The sequence below is a fragment of the Lissotriton helveticus genome, chromosome 10 (assembly GCF_964261635.1).
Source record: "Lissotriton helveticus chromosome 10, aLisHel1.1, whole genome shotgun sequence".
Classification (NCBI taxonomy): Eukaryota; Metazoa; Chordata; class Amphibia; order Caudata; family Salamandridae; genus Lissotriton; species Lissotriton helveticus.
In genome coordinates, this window is record NC_136071.1 from 938,433,173 (window position 1) to 938,456,147 (window position 22,975).

General features: G+C 49.0%; 1 protein-coding gene across 2 annotated transcripts in view; it reads right to left on the minus strand.

Moving 5' to 3' along the window:
• NMT2 (N-myristoyltransferase 2) overlaps positions 1-22,975 on the minus strand; it is a 361,358-nt gene that overhangs the window by 123,943 nt on the left and 214,440 nt on the right. For both annotated transcript variants that reach the window (XM_078663604.1, XM_078663603.1), the window contains exon 3: positions 5,605-5,749. In XM_078663604.1, the coding sequence (XP_078519730.1) occupies positions 5,605-5,749 (145 nt within the window). The remainder of the gene's footprint in view (positions 1-5,604; positions 5,750-22,975) is intronic.

Sequence of the window (22,975 nt, forward strand, 5' to 3'; positions counted from 1 at the left end):
TGTATTATGGAGGGGGCATGAGGAAGGTCTTCAGATCTCAACAGGGTATGGGACACGCGGGTGCACTCTCGTGGCACCATTTCTTATCCCACCACTGTGGATAAAGTGTAATATTTTATTTGGCATAAGCAGCAGCCATTTTGGCCCTGGGGTCCATTTCCTTTCCTTCGTAATTCTCCCGTCCTCTGCTGCTCGTCTTTTCCTGCCTGTGCTATCTATTTTAGTTGACTTCCTGACTCAGCTAAAAGCAATGTACGTGCTGAGAGTTTGTAGCTACCAGTACATCTGTTGTCTGTCAATCATTTATGCTGCCGTAAGCACTCATGCTTCCTCTCCCACTTTGCTGACCATGTAGTTTTTATATGCCCTTGTTTGCTGATAACTATTTCTAAAACTGTTCTTTCCATTTCTGTTCACGTGCTTACACTGCACAAAACCTGTATATAGAGGGTACTGGTTTGTGAAGCCAGTGTACTGCCTCAGGCAGCACTTGAGAGTGCTGTATGGATGTGGTCCCACTCATGAGTGATTAATACATTTGTTATTTATTTCCTACTCCAGTGCTGATCTCTACTTTGTTGGTTTTTGAACCAGTGTACCAAAGAGTGACCTTGCACCAGTGTGCCCCTAAAAAAGAATTTTTCCACACCACTCCCGGAACAGCCTCTATGGGGAAGGTATGAGGTCAATAAATTGAGGTGACCCTGTGATGAACTGGCAGATGTGGCATCCCTGTATAGCATCCCTGGTCCATATTAAATGGGTACCCGCTGCCTGTCCTGCACTGAGCATCCCAGATTAGAAGGGTACCTAAAAGTAACTGTGGTGTAATCGAATATCAGAGAAATTGGAATATCTTTCCCATAAGCTTAAATTTTCCATTAATGGCTCTCAAATTCGCAGCTTCCTCTTCTGATTGACAGCGGAGGGCAAAGGCGCTTCTAGTGCTGATGTTATGGCCATGCCCTCTTGGGCTTTGTTCTGCAGTTGCGCCTCCTTGCACATATCCTGGTGAGACACAGGATCCCCAAGCACAGGTGAGGTCAAAAGGGACTAGTGACCCCAAGTCCAGGTAGTATATTGTCCCACACCGTGGCACAGCAGAGGCGCTTTCAGCACTGGTGTGAAGGCCCCAACCCCTGTGCTCCATTCTGCAGTCGCGAAAGTGGGGTTCGCAGGCAGAGGTGATGTCAAAAGGGGTTATTGACCCTTAGACCAGGTAATACATTATCTCATACAGCGGGATAGCAGAGGTGGTTTAGCGCTGGGGTGATGGCGCGCCCCTTTGGGCTCTGTTCTGAAGACCCGCATCCTGGCATGAAGCCTGGTGAGAAATACAAAAGGTGAAAAGGGGCTAGTGACCCCCTTGTTAATTTTAATTGTATCCCCGGGGACGTGGTGGTCCCCTGGTGGGGGGGGGTTGTTAGGCCCCCTCGTATTTTAAGTTAACAAAGCATATGGAGGTGGTAATCCCCATGGGCTTCGGGAGAGTAAGCATGGCCCCTATTCATTTTATTATTAGACTCGGGAGGTGGTGGACCCCCGGTGGAGGGTGGCATAATGGGGTTTCTCCGAGGCACCCCAGCCATAATTTTATCATTAAGCCCTGGGGTGAAGTGTGCGTTCTACTACCAACCATCTACACTTTCGAAAACACATTAAAACCTGGTTGTTTTCCTCTATTTAGGGTTCCTCTGTGAGTTGATACCCTGCCGCCCCACTCCGGTCGTTTTGTAATTGGGCATGTCTGCAAGCGCTGGGACGCCTCGCTGCTGGGGTAGCCATGCGCTATATAAACATACCATAACATGGAGTAGGGTCACGTGCCTTATCCAGGCATTCCCCAGGACCTGCCCCACCCAGGGGCATTATTAAAAACAAGCATGGGAGAGCAGGTATTTTTTTTCTTTCTTTTTTGCTGGGAATTACAAGGATCTACTCGTAATTGTGCAGCACAATTGAAAGAATATTTGATTAAACCCCAGCAGTTATCCTACCCTGCCCCTTTTCTAGATTTGTAATGTTTTTTATGAGACTCGGCTAAAGCAGAGTCTCAAGAGGGCTGCCAACCCTTCCTGGCTGAAGTGTTGGCAGCCAATTAGATTAAAACACGGGGACTGTCTGATCCGTGCCCCTACATTTACAAATTTGGATTTCAGTTACTATCTCTAAAACTACTGAACGGATTAACACCAAATGACCCAAAGGCACTACTCTGGACCAAGAAAGTTGGTGTGATTCCGTTCAGTGGTTCGGGCTGTAGTCCTCTTCAAAAACCTCATGGGAATTAGCATAGGGAAAAAATGTTTTGGGACCCCCCTTTCTTTCCCCCATTTCACAGATTACCACAAAACGTTCCAGACAGCAGCTAAAGTGAGCGCCAAATTTTTGGGGAAAATATTGTGAAGAATCGCCAACCGGTGTCAAAGATAAAGGCAAGTCAAAAAATGCTTTTCCTAACTATCTACTGGCAGATGCCAGTAGGTATTACATTTATAATATTAACAATGAAGGTAATGTGGGGGAAATGCACTCGGGAGCTCCCTCCACATGGTAGGACTGAAGCTCAATAAGTTCTTGACCCACAATGCTGTTAAAGATACTGACTGCGAATGCCATATATAGATTAGCATGCAAAGGCAGGGTCAGTGGAGATGATACCTATGTTGATGTTATAAAAGTAAATACAAGTCATTTAAAGATAATACAATGGACAAGAAATACTACCTAGGTTGTCAGCTGTGCTCACGGATCCTGGCGATCAAACAAGAACACGGAAGACGGAAACAGTAAGGGTGTTAAATCAAATGCATGACCACAATAGACAAGGCTCTAGCAAGGAGGAGAGCTTAACAGGCAAGAAGGGAATACAAGAGCACACTTGGCAGAAAGCAAGCAACAAGCATGCAAGGTAACTGGAAACAAGGCAGCAGGAATAGGAAGACAGCAAACTAAGCAATGGAACAAAGGTGGAAAGAAAGGCAGGTACTAGAAAAAAGGTATATACAGAAGGAAAGGCTTCAAAGGTGCACTAGAAAAGTGCTGGATCAGGAATCAAGACGATAAGGTAGCATCGAAGGCAGTGCTAGTCCAATAAACTAGAAATAGCTAAGGCTCAGAAATCGAGGCATCAAAGTAGCACTGAAGACGGTGCAAGTTCAGGAACAAGGAATGGCTATAGCTCAGGTATCAAGGTAGCACTGCAGGAGGCGCTAGCACAGAAACAAATAAATAGCTACAGCTCAGAAAACAGAAACAAGGAATACCACCTATTGCCCAGGAACTCAGAAAAGTAAGCTCAGGAAACATGGGTCAGTCTCAAAGGAACACAGCTATATTGATCAACCCTAGACTGAAGAAAGTGGGAGCTTAAAAGAGTGCATAGTAATCACATGCATCAGGTGTGACCAGGCTTGAAGCTGCCAGCCTCAGGTGTGCTGAATTTCTCCACCCATCGTTGGTCTTCAGGGGTGGCGGGAAAGCAGTACTGTATTGTATTGTATTGTTTCAGGCATTTATATAGCGCAACACTGTCACCCTACGGGTATCCTGGCGCTTGAACTTCAGAGGGTATTACGGTTGAACCAGTCCACCATTACAGCGGGGGAAGCTAGATCTCGCCCCTCGGGAATAGCCAGGTTTTCACCAGCTTTCTAAAGCCGGTTAGCGTGTAGGACTGTCTAATAGGCTGGGGAACATCATTCCAGAGTTGCGCCGCTACCACGCCAAAGGCTCTACCGCCCGTCCGGGCTCTCTTAAAGCTGATAGTCTTTACCAGGTTTGCATTGGAAGAGTGGAGCTGACTTTCCGGATTGTACCAAGAAAATCTTTCCCGTAGAGGAATAGGGCCTATGCTGTGTATCGCTTTATACACGATGCATAGGGACTTGAAACGGATCCTCTCCTTGATGGGCAGACAATGTAGATCTCTCAAGGCTGCAGTCGTGGAGGTTCTCCGTTGCCTATTCAGGGCCAGTTTAGCTGCCATAGACTGGACTCTCTAATCTCTGTATAATGTACTGCGGAGCTCCCAAGTACAGAGCATTACAGTAGTCCAGTCTACTGAGAATTACACTCTCTACCACAATGGAACGCATGTCCTTGGGCAGGAGCGGAAGGATCTGACGTAGCATTTGCAACAGTGCAAAGCATACGTTGTTCGGTTGGTTGACCTGGGATTCCATCTGGAGATTACCCTCGAGTTGTACCTCCAGGTTACGCACCGTTTTGGCCGGGGTTAAGGGGTCATCCTCTGGGGTAAGCTTGAAGTCTGGCATTAGCGATTGGTGCACTCTAGAGAAAGGATAGAACAGCACCTATGTTTTCCCCACGTTAAATTGGAGAGAGTTCTGCCTGAGCCAGCCTGCTGTCTGGCGCATACACTCTTGAAACTTGTCCATCGATCCCGCCCTTTTCCCTTTCAGGGAAAACACCAATTGGTTGTCGTCTGCGTAATTGACCAGGTCGATATCGATGGACTTGATCAAAGAGAGAAAGGGACGCAGATAGATATTAAAGAGGATGGGACTGATCGCCGAACCCTGTGGAACCCCATGCGCCACTAGAGACTGGCTCGTCTCATAAGGAGGCAGTGACACCATCTGTTGCCTTCCAGTTAGGTAGGAACGTAACCATTGCAGAGCACATCCTTTTACCCCCGTCATTTTTAATCTCTCCAGCAGTACTGTATGGTTCACCGTGTCGAATGCGGCAGACATATGAAGTAATACTAAAACGGAAGATTCTCCCTTGTCTGCTCGCATCCGAAGATTGTCCAATGCGGTGACCAAGGCGGTCTCAGTACTGTGGCCCGGGTGGAAGCCAAATTGATCCTGGTCTAGTAGGAGGTTATCCTCCAAATATCCAGACAAGGTTTTACTGACAATTTTTTCCAAGATTTTAATCGGGTAGGTTAGGAGAGATATTGGTCTAAAATTAGCTGGGACCAGGGGATCGAGGGAGGGTTTCTTGAGCAGTGGAATGACTATGGCCTTCTTCCATGTTTCCGGGACTACTCCCTCTCTAAGGATTGAATGCAAATTTGGCACAACCAAGGGAAGGTCTCCTTTCCGGATGTTTTCCAGATTCTATGGGGCAAAGGGTGAGCAGTGAGCAGGGGATTATAGGTAATGGAGTTTTAAACATGAGCAGACTGGCTTCCACTAAACCCGGCATGGATGGCAATTTCAAAATAGCGTTCAAATGGCTGGAAGTCAGCATATGCATGAAGGGAAGTGTCTGGAGGCTTATTAGAAAACTGGAAAGTCCCACAATTCGGCCCCCTGGTTGTGGACACAAGAGCCCAGGGAGAGAATCGTGACAATCATATAAAAAATATTTATATATAACAAACTGAAATAAAGTCACACAGGAAATATGTGTTTCACAGGATCACAATCTGACACTATCGCATCAACCTTGGCAAGTTAAAAATATATGATAAAGAAAGTTTAATGTTTATAAAGGTTAGTGACTGGCCCAAGTGTACCTCCCCAGGACATGGCTAGCATTTAAAAAAATCATGTGTAAAGTGTGTCATCAGACTGAAGTAATTGTCAAGAGTAGCGTCTTTGTCACTACTTGACCGTCCCTTAATGAACTTACTAAGTTTGGGTACAGGCTGTGTATCCCAAAACTGGTATTTACGTTTGCTTGCCTCATCAAGATTCTTAGCTGGACCCTGGCATGCAGAAAGCAGCTCCATTGCTCTTTGTATATCTTGAAGTTTTTGTATGGGAATGGCTGGGTTCTGCAGGAAAACAAGAATATTAAGAACACAGTTACTTCAACACTGGAAAGTCGGTGGGAACAACATTTATTTAAATACTCAAACAAAAAACGTTTTGTGTGAAAAATAACAGTGTGACACAGGCATTGGCAAAGTCAATAGATCTGTCCGTGGCATGCTAGTGCAATGTTTTTTGTTTTTTATTGAAAGCCTATGCCACAAAAAATAAAAGACAAAACAAAATATGCCACCACCTAAACAAGACCCACTTGCAATACAAAATTTCAATTAAAAAAAACATTAATTGTTGTGGCTCTTTTACTAGTCATGTGCGTTTTGGTTGCACCATGCATATTATCATCATTGTTATTTTCGTTTGTAAAGGAGACAATATTCAATCACAGCCTAACCAAAAACATATATAACAGGCAGCTGCAATGTTACAATGGCACTTAAACGCTTTATAACACCAACTACAATTTAAAAAAAAATAAATTACCAAGATATTGTGCACCCTGAAATGCAGCGAAAAATTAATACACAGTATTCAGACGTAATATGAAAAAAGTATAATAAAGCACACTTTGATTCAGCTTTGTAACTAAACAGAAAGGAACTTAATTTAGGCCTGTCAGAACAATGTGCACAGGCTTTGCGAGGTCACTCAAAGAGAAGTGAGGCAATCGGTGAAGCGTGCTGGCCTATTGCCACCTGATGTACACAGCAGGCTATGGCGGTGGTGGCAAAATGTGAAAGACCTTTTGACAGTCCAATGGATAAGGCCCACTGGCCAAACACCCCTCTATGCCTGTATAGTATGCATGATTATAAAAAATAAAATAAAAAGTATGGAGAGACAGCTAAAGCAGCTTCAACGTTTGGACCTAAAAAGTAAGGTGCATTTCCAAACGCCGAATATGAAGCTGTTTTTCCATTTATGATTTGATAAAGTTCTTATTTTGTCATGGTCTGTGGTAGGGTTGTTTGCTAGCTCCAAATAAGCTGTTTGACCACAAACTTGATTAATGTCACTAGCTTCCTTGCTGGGGTGATGCCAGCTATCATACAGCAAAGAATGGTGCGAGACGGTTGCTTTAAATATATGTCGAGGCTACAGTGCTAAAGCTGTCAGCGTGTATCACATTTGATCATGGTCCGTTTCTGTTGCTTTACCAGCTCACATGATTGTGCTTTTATGTCCCCCCCCCAACCCCCAGAGTTCAAGATTTCAGGAACAAAGAATTAAGTTATGATTTGTGACCCAAAACGACAAACAATGAACACGGAGTACTCTATACACCCACGGCCACTTTTCAGGCAGTACTGTCACAATAAGCAAAGTTTTATGTGGGCACTAACACCTCGAGTAACACGGATTGTGATACATCCCATTCAAGTGGTCTTGTAATTTAAGACAGCAGTACTCACTTGTTTTATATAGCACGTCATATTGCACTTCAGTTTTAAATGTTGAAGATAACAAGTATTACGACCCTCTGTTTCGCACCAAGAATCATGTTTCTCTAATCTCCCGCAATTCTGGCCAGTCTCATGGTGCCCTACATACTCACTCACCAGCTACGGTCCATGGACCGGCACTTGGCTGCTGTCCCTCGGTTTAAGAGAGTACAGGCTGGAGGACGCTCCTTCCGCGTTCCTAAGCTTTGGAACTCCCTTCCCGCACATATCAGAAACATCCAAAATCCTTCTCTCTTCCGTAGAGCCATCAAAACTCACCTCTTCCCTGCATAACTGCTCTTTGTGTGTTTTCTGGTTTGCCTAACAGAGTTGCATTATAGCGCTGGGACGACCCGTTGCTGGGGCAGCTGCGTGCTCTATAAAACCCCATAACATTACATATTCCTGTTACCCAATTCAGTGGTACTCAATTTACAAATCTTGGAAGGTTAAGGCGGTCTTGGCAGAATTCCAATCAACAACCTTGCGCATACTCACAGTCTTCAGCAGCGGGTGTTCATCTAGATCAACCACCCTACAGCTAACCGATCACTGGCACAAAATGTTAATATAGCTGGAGTGATCATCTTGAGTCAAATACATCCGCCACGTTTAGGGAACGCCAGCAGACCTGATAATGCAACACATTGGACAGCATTGTCATATAAAGGGCTAGGTCTCGCTTTTCACTCAAGTACGCTCAAAGGTTTGTTTCATAATTTTCAAGCATTTTTAGCTGCTAAGCTTTTCAGTAACAGCGCACTAGTCTATTATATTGTAGCATTTTTATAGACCTTTAACCTGTTGCTGAGGTCTCAATATGTTTTGTAATTGGTTAAGTAATAATTAAATTTGTAGTGCATGGAGTGGAGAAAGGTGCTGGCTAAAGTGTCATTTACCTAGTGTTGTGTTTTGGTATAGTGTCTGAGGCCCAAATAGTGTATTCCAGACTTGGCGCAAGAACATGTAGGACAGTATCACACAGGGAGGCATCTTCTCTACTCCAGCATGCCTAATGGTGAAGGAATTTAATACCTACCACTGCCTTGCCCAAAGCAGAGTGGTAGTGTGCCTCTGCCACCCTTTTCTGGTGAGATGCATTCATCACTCTTTAGATTTAGGAGAAGTTTCTAGCAGCTTGTTTTTGGGTCCTCTGCACTTTCTATATTTCTATTTTAGGGCCCTCTGAATAGACCCTGTTGCTTCAAGCCAAGTAGGATAGGTGCTCTTCACAGCACTGGTGTTCCATGCAGCTAACAAGGCGCCTGTAATTAATAAGATCTAAGATGATTAGCTTTAGAGGCGCTGGGCGATCCAGTTTCTTTATGCCATTCAACATTCATCAGAGGCCGTTTTTATTCTTTCATAGTTAGAGGTGTTAAAAACACTCAACGAAATTTCCATTCTTGGCTTTTCTGTTCTCAAACTGGAAATGGATGTGTGTCTCATCAATATATTTTGACTTCAATGTTATGTTGAGTGATAACTCCCAGGGGCCACATGTATGCTTGGGAAAGGATAGGAGACATTTGAAAGCTTTGTGCTGCTGGCTGAACGATCTGAAACAACTCAGAGTGTGGCCTATTATGCCCGTCTGGTTACTAGCCTATTCATGCAGATTTTGCGGTCAAAATGTCGATTCTACAGTATCTGCATTATATACATGGGTAAGAATGATTCGTGAATTATTAATTTGTATTGCAATATTAATATAATGATTACTGTCCCTATGAGGAGAACTTAAGCACTTGCTTGCAGTGTGCGGTGCGGTGTATTCCAGGGTGCTTTGCTTCCTGTGCAGATGGATCACAATTAACTGGCTGAGATCATCATGAAGCCTGTGCAATGCCTTAATTCATCTATAGGTTTTCTAGCTGACTGAACATGTATAATGTTGTAAGCTTTGATCAGCCTGATCCTACTTGAGGAAGATAATTCAGCTGTATGACCTTGGTTGGTCTAGACTGGCTGGGCAGGAGTCACCTAATCTTAAGTGTCAATCATGGGAGTGAAGAACCTCAACCCCTCTACCCTGCCTCCCCTCATCAGCAATCTCCTCCTTCCCCCTTCAGGTGCCTCGGATGTTCAATCACTGATGGACCACTACCTTGACTCTATGAACACAGTAGTCAATGAGGTCGCCCCACTGCAACTGAAGAGAGTCTCCACCAAAACCTCTAATCCCTGGTATGATGATAGTCTCAATGACGACAGGCCTATTATGCGAATGGCAGAGCGCACCTGGAGATCGGACCCTTCAGCACTTCACCTCAAAAGGCTTAAGAACAAGAGAAATGCCTACTTCAGGAAAATTAAGCGCACAAAGGCGGACTTCTTTAGACGCCAGTTGGACCAAGCAAAAAACAGGCCAAGAAAGCTGTTCGAACTAATCAAGACCCAAACAAAGACACAACCCCTACAATCAAACCGCACAACTAGCGACACCCCACACTGTGAAGCCTTCTCTGCTTTCTTTAAGATAAAGACTGACAATATAAGAAATGACCTCATCATGGATGTAAGACGATTCCCCAACAACACCAGAATGTCTTACACTCAACCTAAAAACAAGGCATCTTGGCTGCACTTCGATACCTACTCGGAAGAAGAAATACACAAACTGCTCTGCACCTTGAAGCCCTCTAATCACCTCACAGACCCTCTACTTGCTAATGTAGTAAAAGACTTCATCCCCTTGCTCCTCCCTCTCTGGACCAAAATCGTCAACAGCTCCCTGCAACAAGGCCTCATTCCGGACTCCCTCAAAGTGGGGCAAGTCACGCCTATACTCAAGAAACCCACAGCTGATCCGTCTGACCTAAACAATTACCGGCCCATCACCAATATCCCCACCCTGGCCAAACTGCTGGAAAAATGTGTCCAACTACAACTAACTAAACACATTGACCAATTTGACCTCCTCAACCCTCATCAATCAGGCTTCCGAGCGAAACATAGCACGGAAACAGCTATGACACACATAATTGATGACGCCCTCCAAATTCTTGAACGCAATGAGTCCTGCCTCCTCATCCTTCTTGATCTCTCATCAGCATTTGACACGGTCAAACATGAGAACTTGCTGGAGCTGCTAAGCACTAGAATGGGTCTATCGGGAACTGTTCTCAAATGGTTTTCGTCCTTCCTTCACAACCGGTCACAGAAGTTCAAGATCGACAATGTGCTATCTACACCTGTGCCTGCAGATCTAGGTGTTCCACAAGGATCCTCTCTCTCCCCCACACTGTTCAACCTCGTCATGGAACCACTCGCCACCTTGCTCCAAGCTTCCAATGTCCAATTCCATATGTACGCCGACGACACTCAACTCTACCTAAAGCTACAATCCCCGGAAGACATCAAACATCTGAATTCCACGCTCATAAACACTCAATCGTGGCTGGCAAACAATCACCTCAAACTAAATGCTCTGAAAACCGAGTTCCTACTCATCTCACCCCCGGCGAAAATTTCCACTACCCAAACATGGCTCAATAACAGCACTCAATGTTCAACCTACCATCGTGGATTCGGCGAAATCCCTAGGCATCACACTCGATGCCAAGCTCAACATGCAGCAGCACGTTAGCAAAGTCACAAAAGCAGCTAATTTCCAAATCAACTCATTGAGGAAAATTAAACCCTTCCTCCCTGCTGAAGACTTCCAAAATGCGGTACAAGCTTTAGTCATCCCTCGAATAGACTACGGACTCGTGGCCCTCAGCGGACTCCCGCTATCCACAACTGCACCCTTAAGAGCCTCCCTGAACGCTGCAGCGAGACTCATAACTGGCTCAAGAAAGCATTCGCATATATCCCCAGACTTGAAGGCTCTAAAATGGCTACCTTTTGAAGCCAGAATACAGTTAAAAATTGCAGTTATGACACACGCGGCCGTGCACCACAATGCACCCAACTACCTCGCTCAAAAGTTGTCTATATCAGGAGGTTCGAGATCCAATAGAAGTTCAAAAAACTTACTCCTGAAACCTCGTAGATTCCGGAAAGAGAAAACATACAAGCGCTCCTTCTCTGGAATGGCACCCAGGATCTGGAATGCGCTCCCGCCTGAAACCAGGCTGATCTCCTCCGCTGCACTCTTCAAGAAAGAGGTGAAAACCATCCTTCTGGCCAAGATCTCCTGAACACTATTGGTGCTGGATCGGAGACTCTGCATTGCTTTGTATCACTGTTCACCTGTCCTCTGGCACTATACTTCTAACTTGTTGGTGTCACTACCAATATATGATACACGTTGGATTACTGACTCACTCTCCTGATACCCTCACTCAGTGTTCTCTCTACACTAAGGCTTTGATATAAGCCATTCACACACCCAAGGTGCACCTGAACACCTCTGTGTTGAGATCAATGACTTGTACTGTCTTATATTACTTGTTTACCTGAGTGTATATTGATATGCCTTATGTATGTTACTATTATCCTATCATGTTAGTGACTATTATACTGCTCCCATTATCTCTGTTCACTCCCACTGCCCCTACCCTGTCTTTGTGAAGCGCTCTGATATCTGTAAGGATCTTGTTCGCGCTATATAAAACTTTGAATAAATAAATAAATAAATAAAATAAATATAGAGGATCTTTGTTCTACCAAGCCACTAAAGCATAGAAGAGTGTGAGGGAAGCTGCATGAAAAAAGTTGACATGAGCAGGCACAGCCCAATGTTTCAGGTAGAGCCATAAATGAAAATCAGTTACGCAGCAACAAGCTATGCAGTTACAATCTTTTCCGGAAAACTGGACACCCAGAATAAATCTGCCGAACGGCATGGATTTCCCTTTCCAGATTGTAGGGCTTAAACAAATGGTTGCCGATAGCAACACAGAAAATCTCCTGGAAGACCAGAACCTGAGCAAGCGGTGAAAATCTTTTTGAAAGGACTTCAATGCACAGAAAATAAGCTCTAAGTCAAAGCATACATTTGCCAAAGATAAAGCAGAATGTTACCGAATACTGATGATAAAGAAACGCAGAGCCAGACAGACTACATACATAGGATCGGACTACTGACACAGGGGTAGTGCAGGCGAGGCCCTATGAGGTCAGTAGCAGACTTATCAGATGAGCTAGACTGTCAGATGTGAAAGAATGTGCAAGAGGGGAGGTGATACCCTAATGTTGGTATCGGGACCATGAAGAGGCTGGGGAGATTTTGACCAAACTTGACATCACACCAACCTGCTTGCAAAGGTGGAGAGAAGCGAGAAAAGAAGTGAGTAAGTGGTGGAACGACAACAGAGACCAGAACCAGAGGAGCACACAGACGATCGGCTGGACACATAGATGGTCTTAGAAAGTAAATGAAGTGGGTGCCAATGCTAGGAAGAGGACCATTTCAAATATTGTATACAGAGCAGAGGTGGAGTCAGATTGGCGTTAGTGGGCCTGCACAGAAAAGATGCCCGTGGCACTCTTTAGCCCTGGAGATTGGCACTCCAAGTAGGAGGAAGAAAACTGGGCTTAGGTCGATCAGAGTCAGAGGAGAATCAAACTGGCTTTGATGAGTAAAAAGAAGCTTAAAGTATATCCTCTTTTCCTTAGTCTATCATTTTGAAGCTCTAAATTTGAGCTGGCAATGGTAGTTTGTTTATGGTTTGATTATGACTGACTGATAAACATTGTAACAAACACTGTTCACAACTGACAGACCTTTCAGCTCAAATGTTGCTATAAAATTTGGATACTTGCCCATACTGATATGCATGGGTAACTGTTACAAAGTTACAATGAGCTCTGAGATTTGACGTAATTGATACATTCTTGTGGAAGGCAAAACATTTGCTGGAAAAAGCTCTGGCTTAGAATTAGAACCACTTTTCCAGACTCAATTTGGTAACAGCATAATGAAAGGGAGGATTGTGAATTCACCGAGAAATATTGAAATAGTGAAAACTGTTAAAATGTATAGATGTTGAAACTGCAGTCCCTGGATAGGGCAGAAGTGAGATACTGAATGAGGCACTGGATGATTGTTAGAACTGGCTATTTCTGGTAGGCTAAGGCTGACGCCAAAGCCAGGCAGAAACCACCATTCTAGTCAGGGCAAGGGAGTCACACGCCAAGATAACCCCTGCTCACCCTCTTGGTAGCTTGGCACGAGCAGTAAGGCTAAACTCGGAGGCAATGTGTAAAGCATTTGCGCAAGCACACAACAGCAACAACATCCTAGGCACACCACAAAAGGAACTCCACACAAGGTTATATGAAAATAACTTCTGTATTGTCAAAACACATCAGATAGAAGTCACACATGTACATTGTGCCAACTGGCACGGGCAATATTCACATGGGATTATTTACAGGACAGGGCCACATGGGCCACTGTCAGAATCAACACTGTCAGAATCAACACTTTTAGAAATAGCACTTTGTAGAACTTAGAATAAGTGTAGCACAAAAGAACAATTATAGCACACAACCAGTAACTACTGGTAACAGGTAAGTACCACCTACGCAACCCTAACCACCTTAGGAGAATGTCACGCAGGGAACTAGGACCTCACTAGGACCACCTGTACTGGAAAGAACAACCACCTAAGAATAAAATACATTTAGGGGTATAAGCAAGAACACATTACATATGATGCAAAAAACACATTCAGAGGTGCAGGGAAGGAAAAACACATGATGCATAAAACATACATTCAGCAGTGTAATAACAAGGCACATGATGCATCAAAAACACATTCAGAGGTGCAGGGAAGGAAAAACACATGATGCATAAACCAACACATTCAGAGGTGTAAAATCAAGGGAGACACATGATGCATAAAAACATTCAGAGGTGCCAGAACATAACTCAATAGCGCAAATTCACATGATGCATAAACACATTCAGAGGTGTAAGATCAAGGTGCGTAATCATATTAAATGCATTACATTTCCTAGCACCACATCACATTGCGCAAAACTCACATTAGGCAATTACCATCACATAGATAATCACATTGCGCCTAAATAAAGTCACATACAGCCCCCATCTAATAAAGGGACTAGAGAGCCCTGTGTCCAGAATGTCAGGGCGCGCTGCCATGCAGCGCCAGTCAGGGGTGCTTCACTGGCGCAAAACCTAAACGTTGCAGGTGCCCACTACTTGCTGGGCACCTGGGAGCAATCACAAGACCTAAACGGTGCAGCTGCCCACTAATTGCTGGGCAGCTGGGAATCAAAACGGCAACAGGGTCCTCACTGACCCTAGAACGGAACTGCGCCCAATCGTTGGAGCCACACAGGCTCTGACACAACACTGCGCCGACGTTGGAGCCACACAGGCTCTGAAAACACTCGTGTCCCCCAAGAGCCTCACTGGGCTCTAAACATCATGTGGCCGGTGAGCCCCTCTGGACTCCCTAGAGCCTCCGTGGCTCTCAAAACAACTGGGGGAGGACACGGGCCACAGGGACCATTGACAGAACGTTTGGGCGGCCCACTGCCATCTGGGGCCGCCCTGAATCTGCCGTGGCGGAGCTCACAAGCTCCTAAGATCATCATGCCCCAAATGTTGGAGCGGCCCGCTGCCAAGTGGGGCCGCTCTTTGCCGTCACTTTGCCTGGAACAGGCACCTACAGTAGCCCACACGGAGCCCCCCAGCCCTTCTACTCACCGGGGTGTTCTTCTCCTGGCGGGGGCTCCTCCGGGCAACGGCGCTTCTTCTGCGGGGCTTCAGGCGAGCATCGCGGAGGGGCAGGCACCGGCATTGCGCCTCCCGCCCCCCTCGCAGGACGACAGGCTGCACATCTTCTCCTGGGGCTCCCTCCAGCACATGTGAGCCCCGACGACCACACTTCCTCTTCTTCAGATGCGGTAGGGCTCCCTCAGCTCAGGGGAGCCCTGCCGACCAGCCACCATGCTCCTTCTCCCTCTGGCCGGGGCACTGGCCAATCAGAGCGCGGCGGCGGGCGGGACTTCCTCTGAAAACCAGAAGTCCCGCCCCACGTCAGGCACTACGATGCCTGGCTTCCTGTTGGCGGCGCAAGAAGGCCGCTGCGGTGATTAACAAGGGCCAAAATGAGGGGTGGGCACCCTCGGTTGCAAAAATAAGAGTAGAAACGGGGTGAGCACCCGTTAGGCAATAAAATAAATGGGGTGGCACCCGTAAATTAAACATAGCCCGAATCGGGCGCCAAGCAGGGTAGGCACCTGCAAGCTCAGGGGCACAAAGGGCAGGAGTGCTTCCCTCCTCGGGAAAACGACAGCGCTCTGCCCAGGAATCAGGGTAAAGCGCCCACGAGGCACTGGGGAGCCCAGTAATCACGAAAAACGCCCCAGAAAGGACCCCCACAGCAAGGAGGGTCCCAGCAGCTGCAAGGCATTACAGGACAAGGCTTCCAGGCGCTTTAGGCTATAATAAGCCTTGGAAAAAGCAAGAAGTTGTTCCCAGGAGTCTGCAAGCAGGGGACCACAGGTAAAGGTCCCCAGGGAAAGTCCATCAGTCTCCGAGTCCATCAGGTATCCAGGGGCTGGGCAGGGCCCAGGGAGGCAAGCCTTCCCCTGGGCCCAAGCAGCAGCACGCCCCTGGAAGGATTCAAGTCAGAAACAAGAACATTTTGGAAGGGCACACAGCCCCTTTTTAGGTTTTGCCTGGCGAAAAGATGAGCTCTGCGCATCTTTTTCGCGCAGGCGAAAACCTGATGAGAACTGTAGTGTGGGTTTGGGTCGGCCTTCGTCATTCATTGGCTGGCTCCATAAATGGAGCCTAGCCATTGGACGAGGGGCCTGTCCGTCAATGCCGGACCAGATTCGGGGGCGTTCCCGAGATTCTTTGGCTTTTGCCGACGTCACGCGACGTCAGCCGAAAGCCGGGAACGCCCCCGAATCTGGTCCGGCATTGAGCCGGCACCCGCCTTCCTGCTTGGTGAGTGATCTGACACAATCATCAGAGGAAGTATCCCTGCTGGGGTTCACGTACATCTCTCGCTTCTCACCGCTGAGGCAGAAGGCGCCTTTTCTGCCTTGCCTGCGCCTGATATCTTCCGAGCCACGTGCAACCTTTGCCCGCTCTCCACCCTGAACAAAGTGCACCGCCACATGGACAGCGGGCAGGGAACGTGTGACGCAGCTAGCGCTGCGAAACGGGAGCATCCATGCCAGGCCAGCAGCGCTAGTGATGGAGTCCAGGCCCTCACATCTTTACAAACGCGGTGTGACAGAGTTAAGGGAGGGGGGTTGTTGTTTCACGGCTGACCGAACCTCTTCGAGGCGCAGACACCTCTGGGAGCGCCACCGCCAGGTCGTCAGCCGGACACGTCTCTGGACTGCTCGTTCACACGATCACAGCACAGGGGGGACGTGTGAAGAGGCTGGTCTCCGAGGGCTGGCACGGCCCGACTGCAGTACAGCTGCAAACAGTTTCAGCTGCAGAGTCATCTGTAAAGTATAGCGCACCACTCAAACGCTGACAAAATATAGCGTCCAAATACCCTTCTGAAAAATAGGGCCCCATGTGGTTAATAATTTAAAAAATCTACACCCAACCAGACAATGTGCATGTCAGAGAATATTTCTATATGTGATCGTCTGACGTACAGCCATAGAAACCACGTCACTCTCATGGGCGCAGTTTCACCAACATGCTACAGCACCAACTACACAATGTCTCATTAATTTTTTTGTGGTATTTTTAGGCACGGGGAGATTCAGTAATTTGTCCAGAAGTGCAGGATTTTGAGAAGACGCCAAAACTTGTACCTGGGTTTCCCAATTTCAAAGATACAGCTCTGGCCCCTAACACCACATTCTCTACCCCCCCCCTTCGACTCTTTGCGCAATACCTCCCTGAGCCCATCCACTCTCGCCTCTCTCTCTCTTCTCCATCGCTAATCGCTTTCTCTCTACCTATGCCCACCCTCCCATCTATATTTTTTTTTTGTAAAACAGTTTTTATTGCAGATTCCAAAATTCACATGATAGTGTATACACAGTTTTGTTTGCGCGGGACCTTAGCGTTCACCATGGAACCAAATAGTATGTACACAGCCTCGTAACCCGCATCCCTGAGGCCGGGTGGCAACGATTGCAATCAGCACTTTTCCACATTACTCAGTGGTGGCTTATTCAGTGGTCAACCGCCTTCTGCTTTTAACTTTTTTTGTAAACCAAACCCTCCCCTCTAGCATCTCAACAGTGTGTACTGCGATTCCCGGTGTCGTTGGGGCAATGTATCTCCCTCCCCTCCCCCCTCGCTCCCCCCCCCCCCCTCCCCTTCGGTGTGCTGCGGTGTCCAGTGCCTGTGTTCGGTAGAAGTGCATTGAAGTATGTGGGCTAGCTACGGATTGTAGAGTAAATCATGGAGTGTGTGTGTCCGTGGTAGGTGCCGGGATCGGCATTGCCTCCCCTTGGACCCCGGGGTCATCTATGTCCTCCTCTTCCTCACTCTCCACTGCATCGTCCCTGAGTGCCTGGACCAAAATTTCCCATGCCAGCGCCGTTTCCTGAGCTTTCTCGTCTGACCCTCGACGTGCCAACTGGTATCTGATTGTGCTTTCTGCTGCCGCCCATTTCTGGAATTCGGCCAGCCATTTCCGGTGTGTTGGCGCCGTCTTTGATTTCCATCCCCTGGTAAGTTCCCTCTTAGCAATAAGTAGGCCCATGTCTATGAATTTGCTCGTCAGTTTAGTGTTGCGTGTGTGTGGGAACCAATGTAAGATTGTAGTCGCACTGTCATATAGCAGGTCCCTGTCTGTGGCTTCGTTCAAGGTGTCGCCCACTTCCCTCCAGAAGTCCTGTAGGTACGGACAGCCCCGCAGCATGTGCAGTAAGTCCGCGCCTAACAGTGCACATCTGGGGCACGCTGCGTCTTCTGCGCCAAAGTATTGTGATATTTTCTGTGGGGTAAGGTAGGCCCTATGAAGTATGTAGAGGTGTATTAATTGGAAGCGGGCGTTTCTGGTGCTTTTCCTGGCCCTCTGAACCAGCTGAGCCCACGTAGTGTCCGGGATTTCCTTCTGCAGGTCCGTCTCCCATTGGGTTTTAAGTCGCGTCAGGGGTTGTAGATTAGCCTCGAGTAGTCTAGAGTGTAGACATGTGACTGCCTTAATCGTTCCCGCAGCCATCATTGTGTATTGGCATGCAGGTGATGTTGGAGGTTCAAGCAGCCCTTCCCCCCAGTGCGCCTGGATCACGCGCACCACGGCCGCATGCAAAAGATAATCACCCCTAGGAAGGTCGTACTGTTCCTGCAAGGCCTGGTAAGGCATGAGCACCCCATCAGAGTATAGGTCCCCCACCACTTGCAGGCCAGCCTCCTCCCAGTTCTGGAGGTTCGACCAGTCACCGCCGTGCGGAAACGCTGTTAACATACCTAGTGGGATCTCAGGCGCATATGGATGACCCAGACCCGCTCGCCTCTGCATGCGATTCCAACAGAGCCTCAGCGTCCGTTCCTCCTGGGATAATCCCCGAAGTATGAGTTTCTGTTGCAGGGTGATAAACGCCAGTACATGGCGGGGGTGCCAGTGTCCCTCTCCTGTTCCGGGCCCCGGTACACCCTTGCTACCTCCTGTGTGAAAAACTGCAGCTGGGCAGCTAAATAATAGAGCTCGAAGTCCGGAACCGCGAGGCCGCCCTCGTTCTTCGGGCGGGTCAGGGTCGCCAAAGCTATCCTCCTCCGACCAGTACCCCACAGAAAGGACACTATCTGTGATTTCAGGCGACGAAAGACGCTTCCCGGTACCCACACTGGGAGAGTCCTGAAGAAATATAACAACCGCGGTAGGGCTATCATTTTAAGCAGGGATACCCGACCTGTCACGGACAGCGGAAGAGTGGCCCAAAAGGCCATATTTCCTTGTAACGTACGGATACAGCGGCCGACGTTGCCTTCCAGCAGGTCAGCGGGATCATGGTAGACGTGCACTCCTAAATAAGGGAGGCAGTCCGGCTCCCAACGGAGTTTGGGGTGGGCCCAGGGACATCGCTCCGCTTTCCGGAGTGGGAAGAGGCACGTCTTAGCCCAATTCACTTTCAGGCCTGAGACCTCTCCGAATCGCTCCAAAAGGCGCTCCGCCCCCTCCACCGCTTCCTCTGCATTGTCCAAGAACAGCAGGAGGTCGTCTGCGTACAACGATATGTAGTGGTGGATCCCGCCGACTTCCAGCCCCTGGTAATACTCTCCTCCCCGGGCCAGCGCTGCCAATGGTTCCATCGCGAGGGCAAATAAGAGGGGGGAGAGTGCACACCCCTGCCTAGTACCCTTATGCACTGCATAGTGATCTGATATCAGCGCTCCTACCCGCACCCTAGCTCCAACCGACGCATAGAGCACTTTCGTCCATCGCACATATCCCTCACCTATACCAAAACTGTGCAACACCTTGTACAGGTAGCACCAGTCTAGGCTATCGAAGGCCTTCTCTATGTCTATCGCCATGACCATAGGGGCTCTGGCGAGCGGTGGAGGGTCCGCCACAAGCCTCAGCAACCTGCGGATATTGTGTGACGTGTTTCTGGTGGGTATGAAGCCTGACTGGTCCTTGTGAATCAAGTCCTGCATGTGGGACACCAATCTGGCGGCTAATATAGTGCTTAGTATTTTATAATCGGTCGTCAGCATCGACAAAGGTCGGTACGACGCCGGATCAGTGCCGTCCCTACGCGGTTTCAGTAAGGGGACCATAATCGCCTCGCGCATCGAGCGGGGCAACTCCCCCTTCTCATGCGCCTCGCGGTATACGAGCTGGAGGCGTGGTGCTAGGATATCTATATATTTGCCATAAAATTCCACTGGCAGTCCATCCACACCCGGTGTCTTGTTGCGTGCCATTCTTTTAATGGCCCCTCTAATCTCCGCTAGTTCAATCGGGCCCCCGAGGGCCTCTGCCTGTTCTTGCTCGAGGTGTGGCAGTTGGGTCTCCGACAGCAAGGCGTCAGTCATCTCGGCTCGGTCCACTAGCTCCCTCCCATATAACCTTTCGTAATATGTTGTGAAACAACGCAATATATCCGGTTGGGAGGTGGATGAAGTGCCATCTGCATTCACCATGGATAGTATCGGAGCTGCGCCCCTACTGGGGTTAGCTAGCCAGGCCAGGAGCGTCCCCGTTTTGTCCCCCTCCGCAAGCGCCTTAGTTAGGTACGTTTTGTAATCAAAACTACGGAGGCGCTCCACCACAGCAGCCACCTCCTCCCGCGCAGCGCATACCCTGTCCTGCAAATCAGGGCGGTTGGGCCTCTGTTTTTCAACCACTCGCAGAGTTCGCTCAGCCTTGTCCAGGTCATCTATTAGCGTCCGCCGCGCACCCGCAAACTTCCCTATACAGTGCCCCCTCACCACTACCTTCAACGCGTCCCATTCCACGGCCCTGGAAGAGGCAGTTCCCTCGTTCTCCATGAAGTATTGGGAGATCCTCTCCTCCAATGCTCCGCTGAACGGTGGGTCATCTAGCGTATCTGGACGAAGCCGCCATGTCGGGATTGGTGAGAACTCGTCCATCCAGGCCAGCGTGAGGAGCAAGGGGTTGTGGTCCGATATCGTTCGTGCCAGGTATTCCGTTCGGGCCACCGATGGTAATACCGAGCGGGAGCACAGGAACGCATCTATGCGGACATGAAGGTCGTGTATACCCGAGTGGAAGGAGTAATCCCGCTCAGTCGGGTGTTGGGCACGCCAAGCGTCTGTCAGGTCCCACCGCCCCTGCCAAGTAGATCTGTGTTTCGCCAGTCTGTGTACCGGAGATGCCTTCAGTGGTGGATGTGATCTGTCTAAGGTGGTGTCCTCGATAGAGTTGAAGTCCCCCCCCATCAGCACCGGCCCAGTTAAATAAGAGGCTAACAGCCTGGATAACCTGGTAAAGTATGAAGCCTGCTCTACGTTCGGTGCATAGGCGCTACAAAGGACTATCTGGCGGCCCCTGAGTAACCCCTCAACTGCCACATATCTCCCATCTGGGTCTACAGTGTGCCTAGTGACCTGGAAGGGAACCCCCGCCCGGATCCAGATTAGTGTCCCTCTAGCAAACCCCGAGTATGTGGTGTGAAACAGGTGACCTCTCCATCTCCGCTGCAGAGCAGCCCCTTCCTTCTTGGTTAAATGGGTCTCCTGCAAAAAGGCGATGTGCACCCCTCTGCGAACTAGGTGGGAATGTATCTTATGCCTCCTCGCCATCGAATTCAGTCCCCGCACATTCCAGGACACACATTTCAGTGAACCCATACTAGCCATTGCCCCAATATAGTCGTTGCAGTCCAATAACAGTTCGCACCCGGACACCTGACACCATCCCGCCCCTCCCCATCCCCAACGCCCCCCCCTTCCCCCCACCCCGAACCCCACCTCGGGTCTCCCCAACTACCCCAGGCCCTCCCACCCCCAGAATAGGACCTAACTGCAAAGTAGTCACTCCCATCCAAACCTGTGAGCAAACGTGCCCACGAAACTGTTTAGTCCGTAGTAAACACCACGGAGGCCTTATGGGCCCTGTGGCACGTGAACTGGCTACTGACCCTTACCAAACCCGTCCCCCAACCCCTTGCCCATTAATACTCAATGTGACTCGTAAAAGAAAAGTCTTACAGTGGTCTGTCCCAGTGTTTGTGGAGGCATCGCCTTCAAAGTCATATCTCACCACTTTCGTGGACAGCTATCAGGGTCCGATGATCTCTCCCGAAGTCTGCGGCGTGACCTTCGGGCCCCTGGCGCCCTCCAACCCCGACAAGTCAGTGTCCGAGCCCGTAGCCAGGGCCTCCGAGGCCGAGTCCCTTGTCGATAGGGCCGGCGCTGTTCCCGACACCTCTTTCACCGCCTGTAGTGCCGCCTTCCGTTCTTCCTCTGTCTGCGAGGTCGTTGGCCTCCTGGGCCCTCTGCCACGGTTACGAAGCCGACGTGATCGCCTGATTGAGTGGTTCTGGTACTCTTCCTCCGCCCGGGCCCGGGCCCCGTCTGTTCCCGCCTTGTAGGAGTCCCACCAAGTCCACGCTTCTGCTGAAGTTTCGAAAAACAACGCTTTCTCATCCACAATCACTCGGAGTTTGGCTGGGAAAAGCAGCGAATACTTCAGCCCCTCTGTGCGTAGTTCCTTTTTAATAGAGAGGAAGGTGGCCCGCTGCCTCTGGGTCTCAAACGTGTAGTCCGGGAACAGTGTGACCCCACTGTTGTCCACTTGAAATGGGCCTGCATCCCTGGCCCGCTGCAGGAGCCAGTCTCTGTCTCTATAGTGGAGTAGTTTGAAGACCACTGGGCGGGGCGGTAGGCCCTCACGTGGGGGCCGGGAAGGCACACGGTGCGCCCGTTCCAAGGTGAAGAAGGGAGATAGGCCCTCCGGGGCAACCACCGTTTGCAGCCAGTCGGTCAGGAAGCCCACCATGTCCGTGCCCTCCTTTTTTTCCGGAAGGCCCACCAAACGCACATTATTCCGCCGGTTGCGGTTTTCTGCGTCCTCCGCCCTCCTTTCCAGGGCGTGTATCCGCCCCATCGCGTCCGTGAGCCGTCCCTCCATCGATTTCTGAGCCGGTACGACATTTTTCAGGGTATCTTCTGTTTCCTTGACCCTGTCCACCAGCTTCGCATGATCTGCACGCAGAAGCCCCAGCCCCGTCGCCACCTGACCAATATCCTGGTGCAAAGCTTCCTTCGTGGCCGCAATGGCGTCCAGTATCCGATCTTGCATCCGCTGTAACTCCGTGGGGGGTCGTGAGGAGTCGTCTGGTGCTTCCGTGGATGGGCCCCCCTCTCCCTTAGGTCCTTTAGGCTTCCCCATCGTTCACCCTCCGAGCTGGCCCGGACCTTCAAGGCCGGTCGGTCGGGTAAAGGCGGCGGCCCCGGGAACAGGT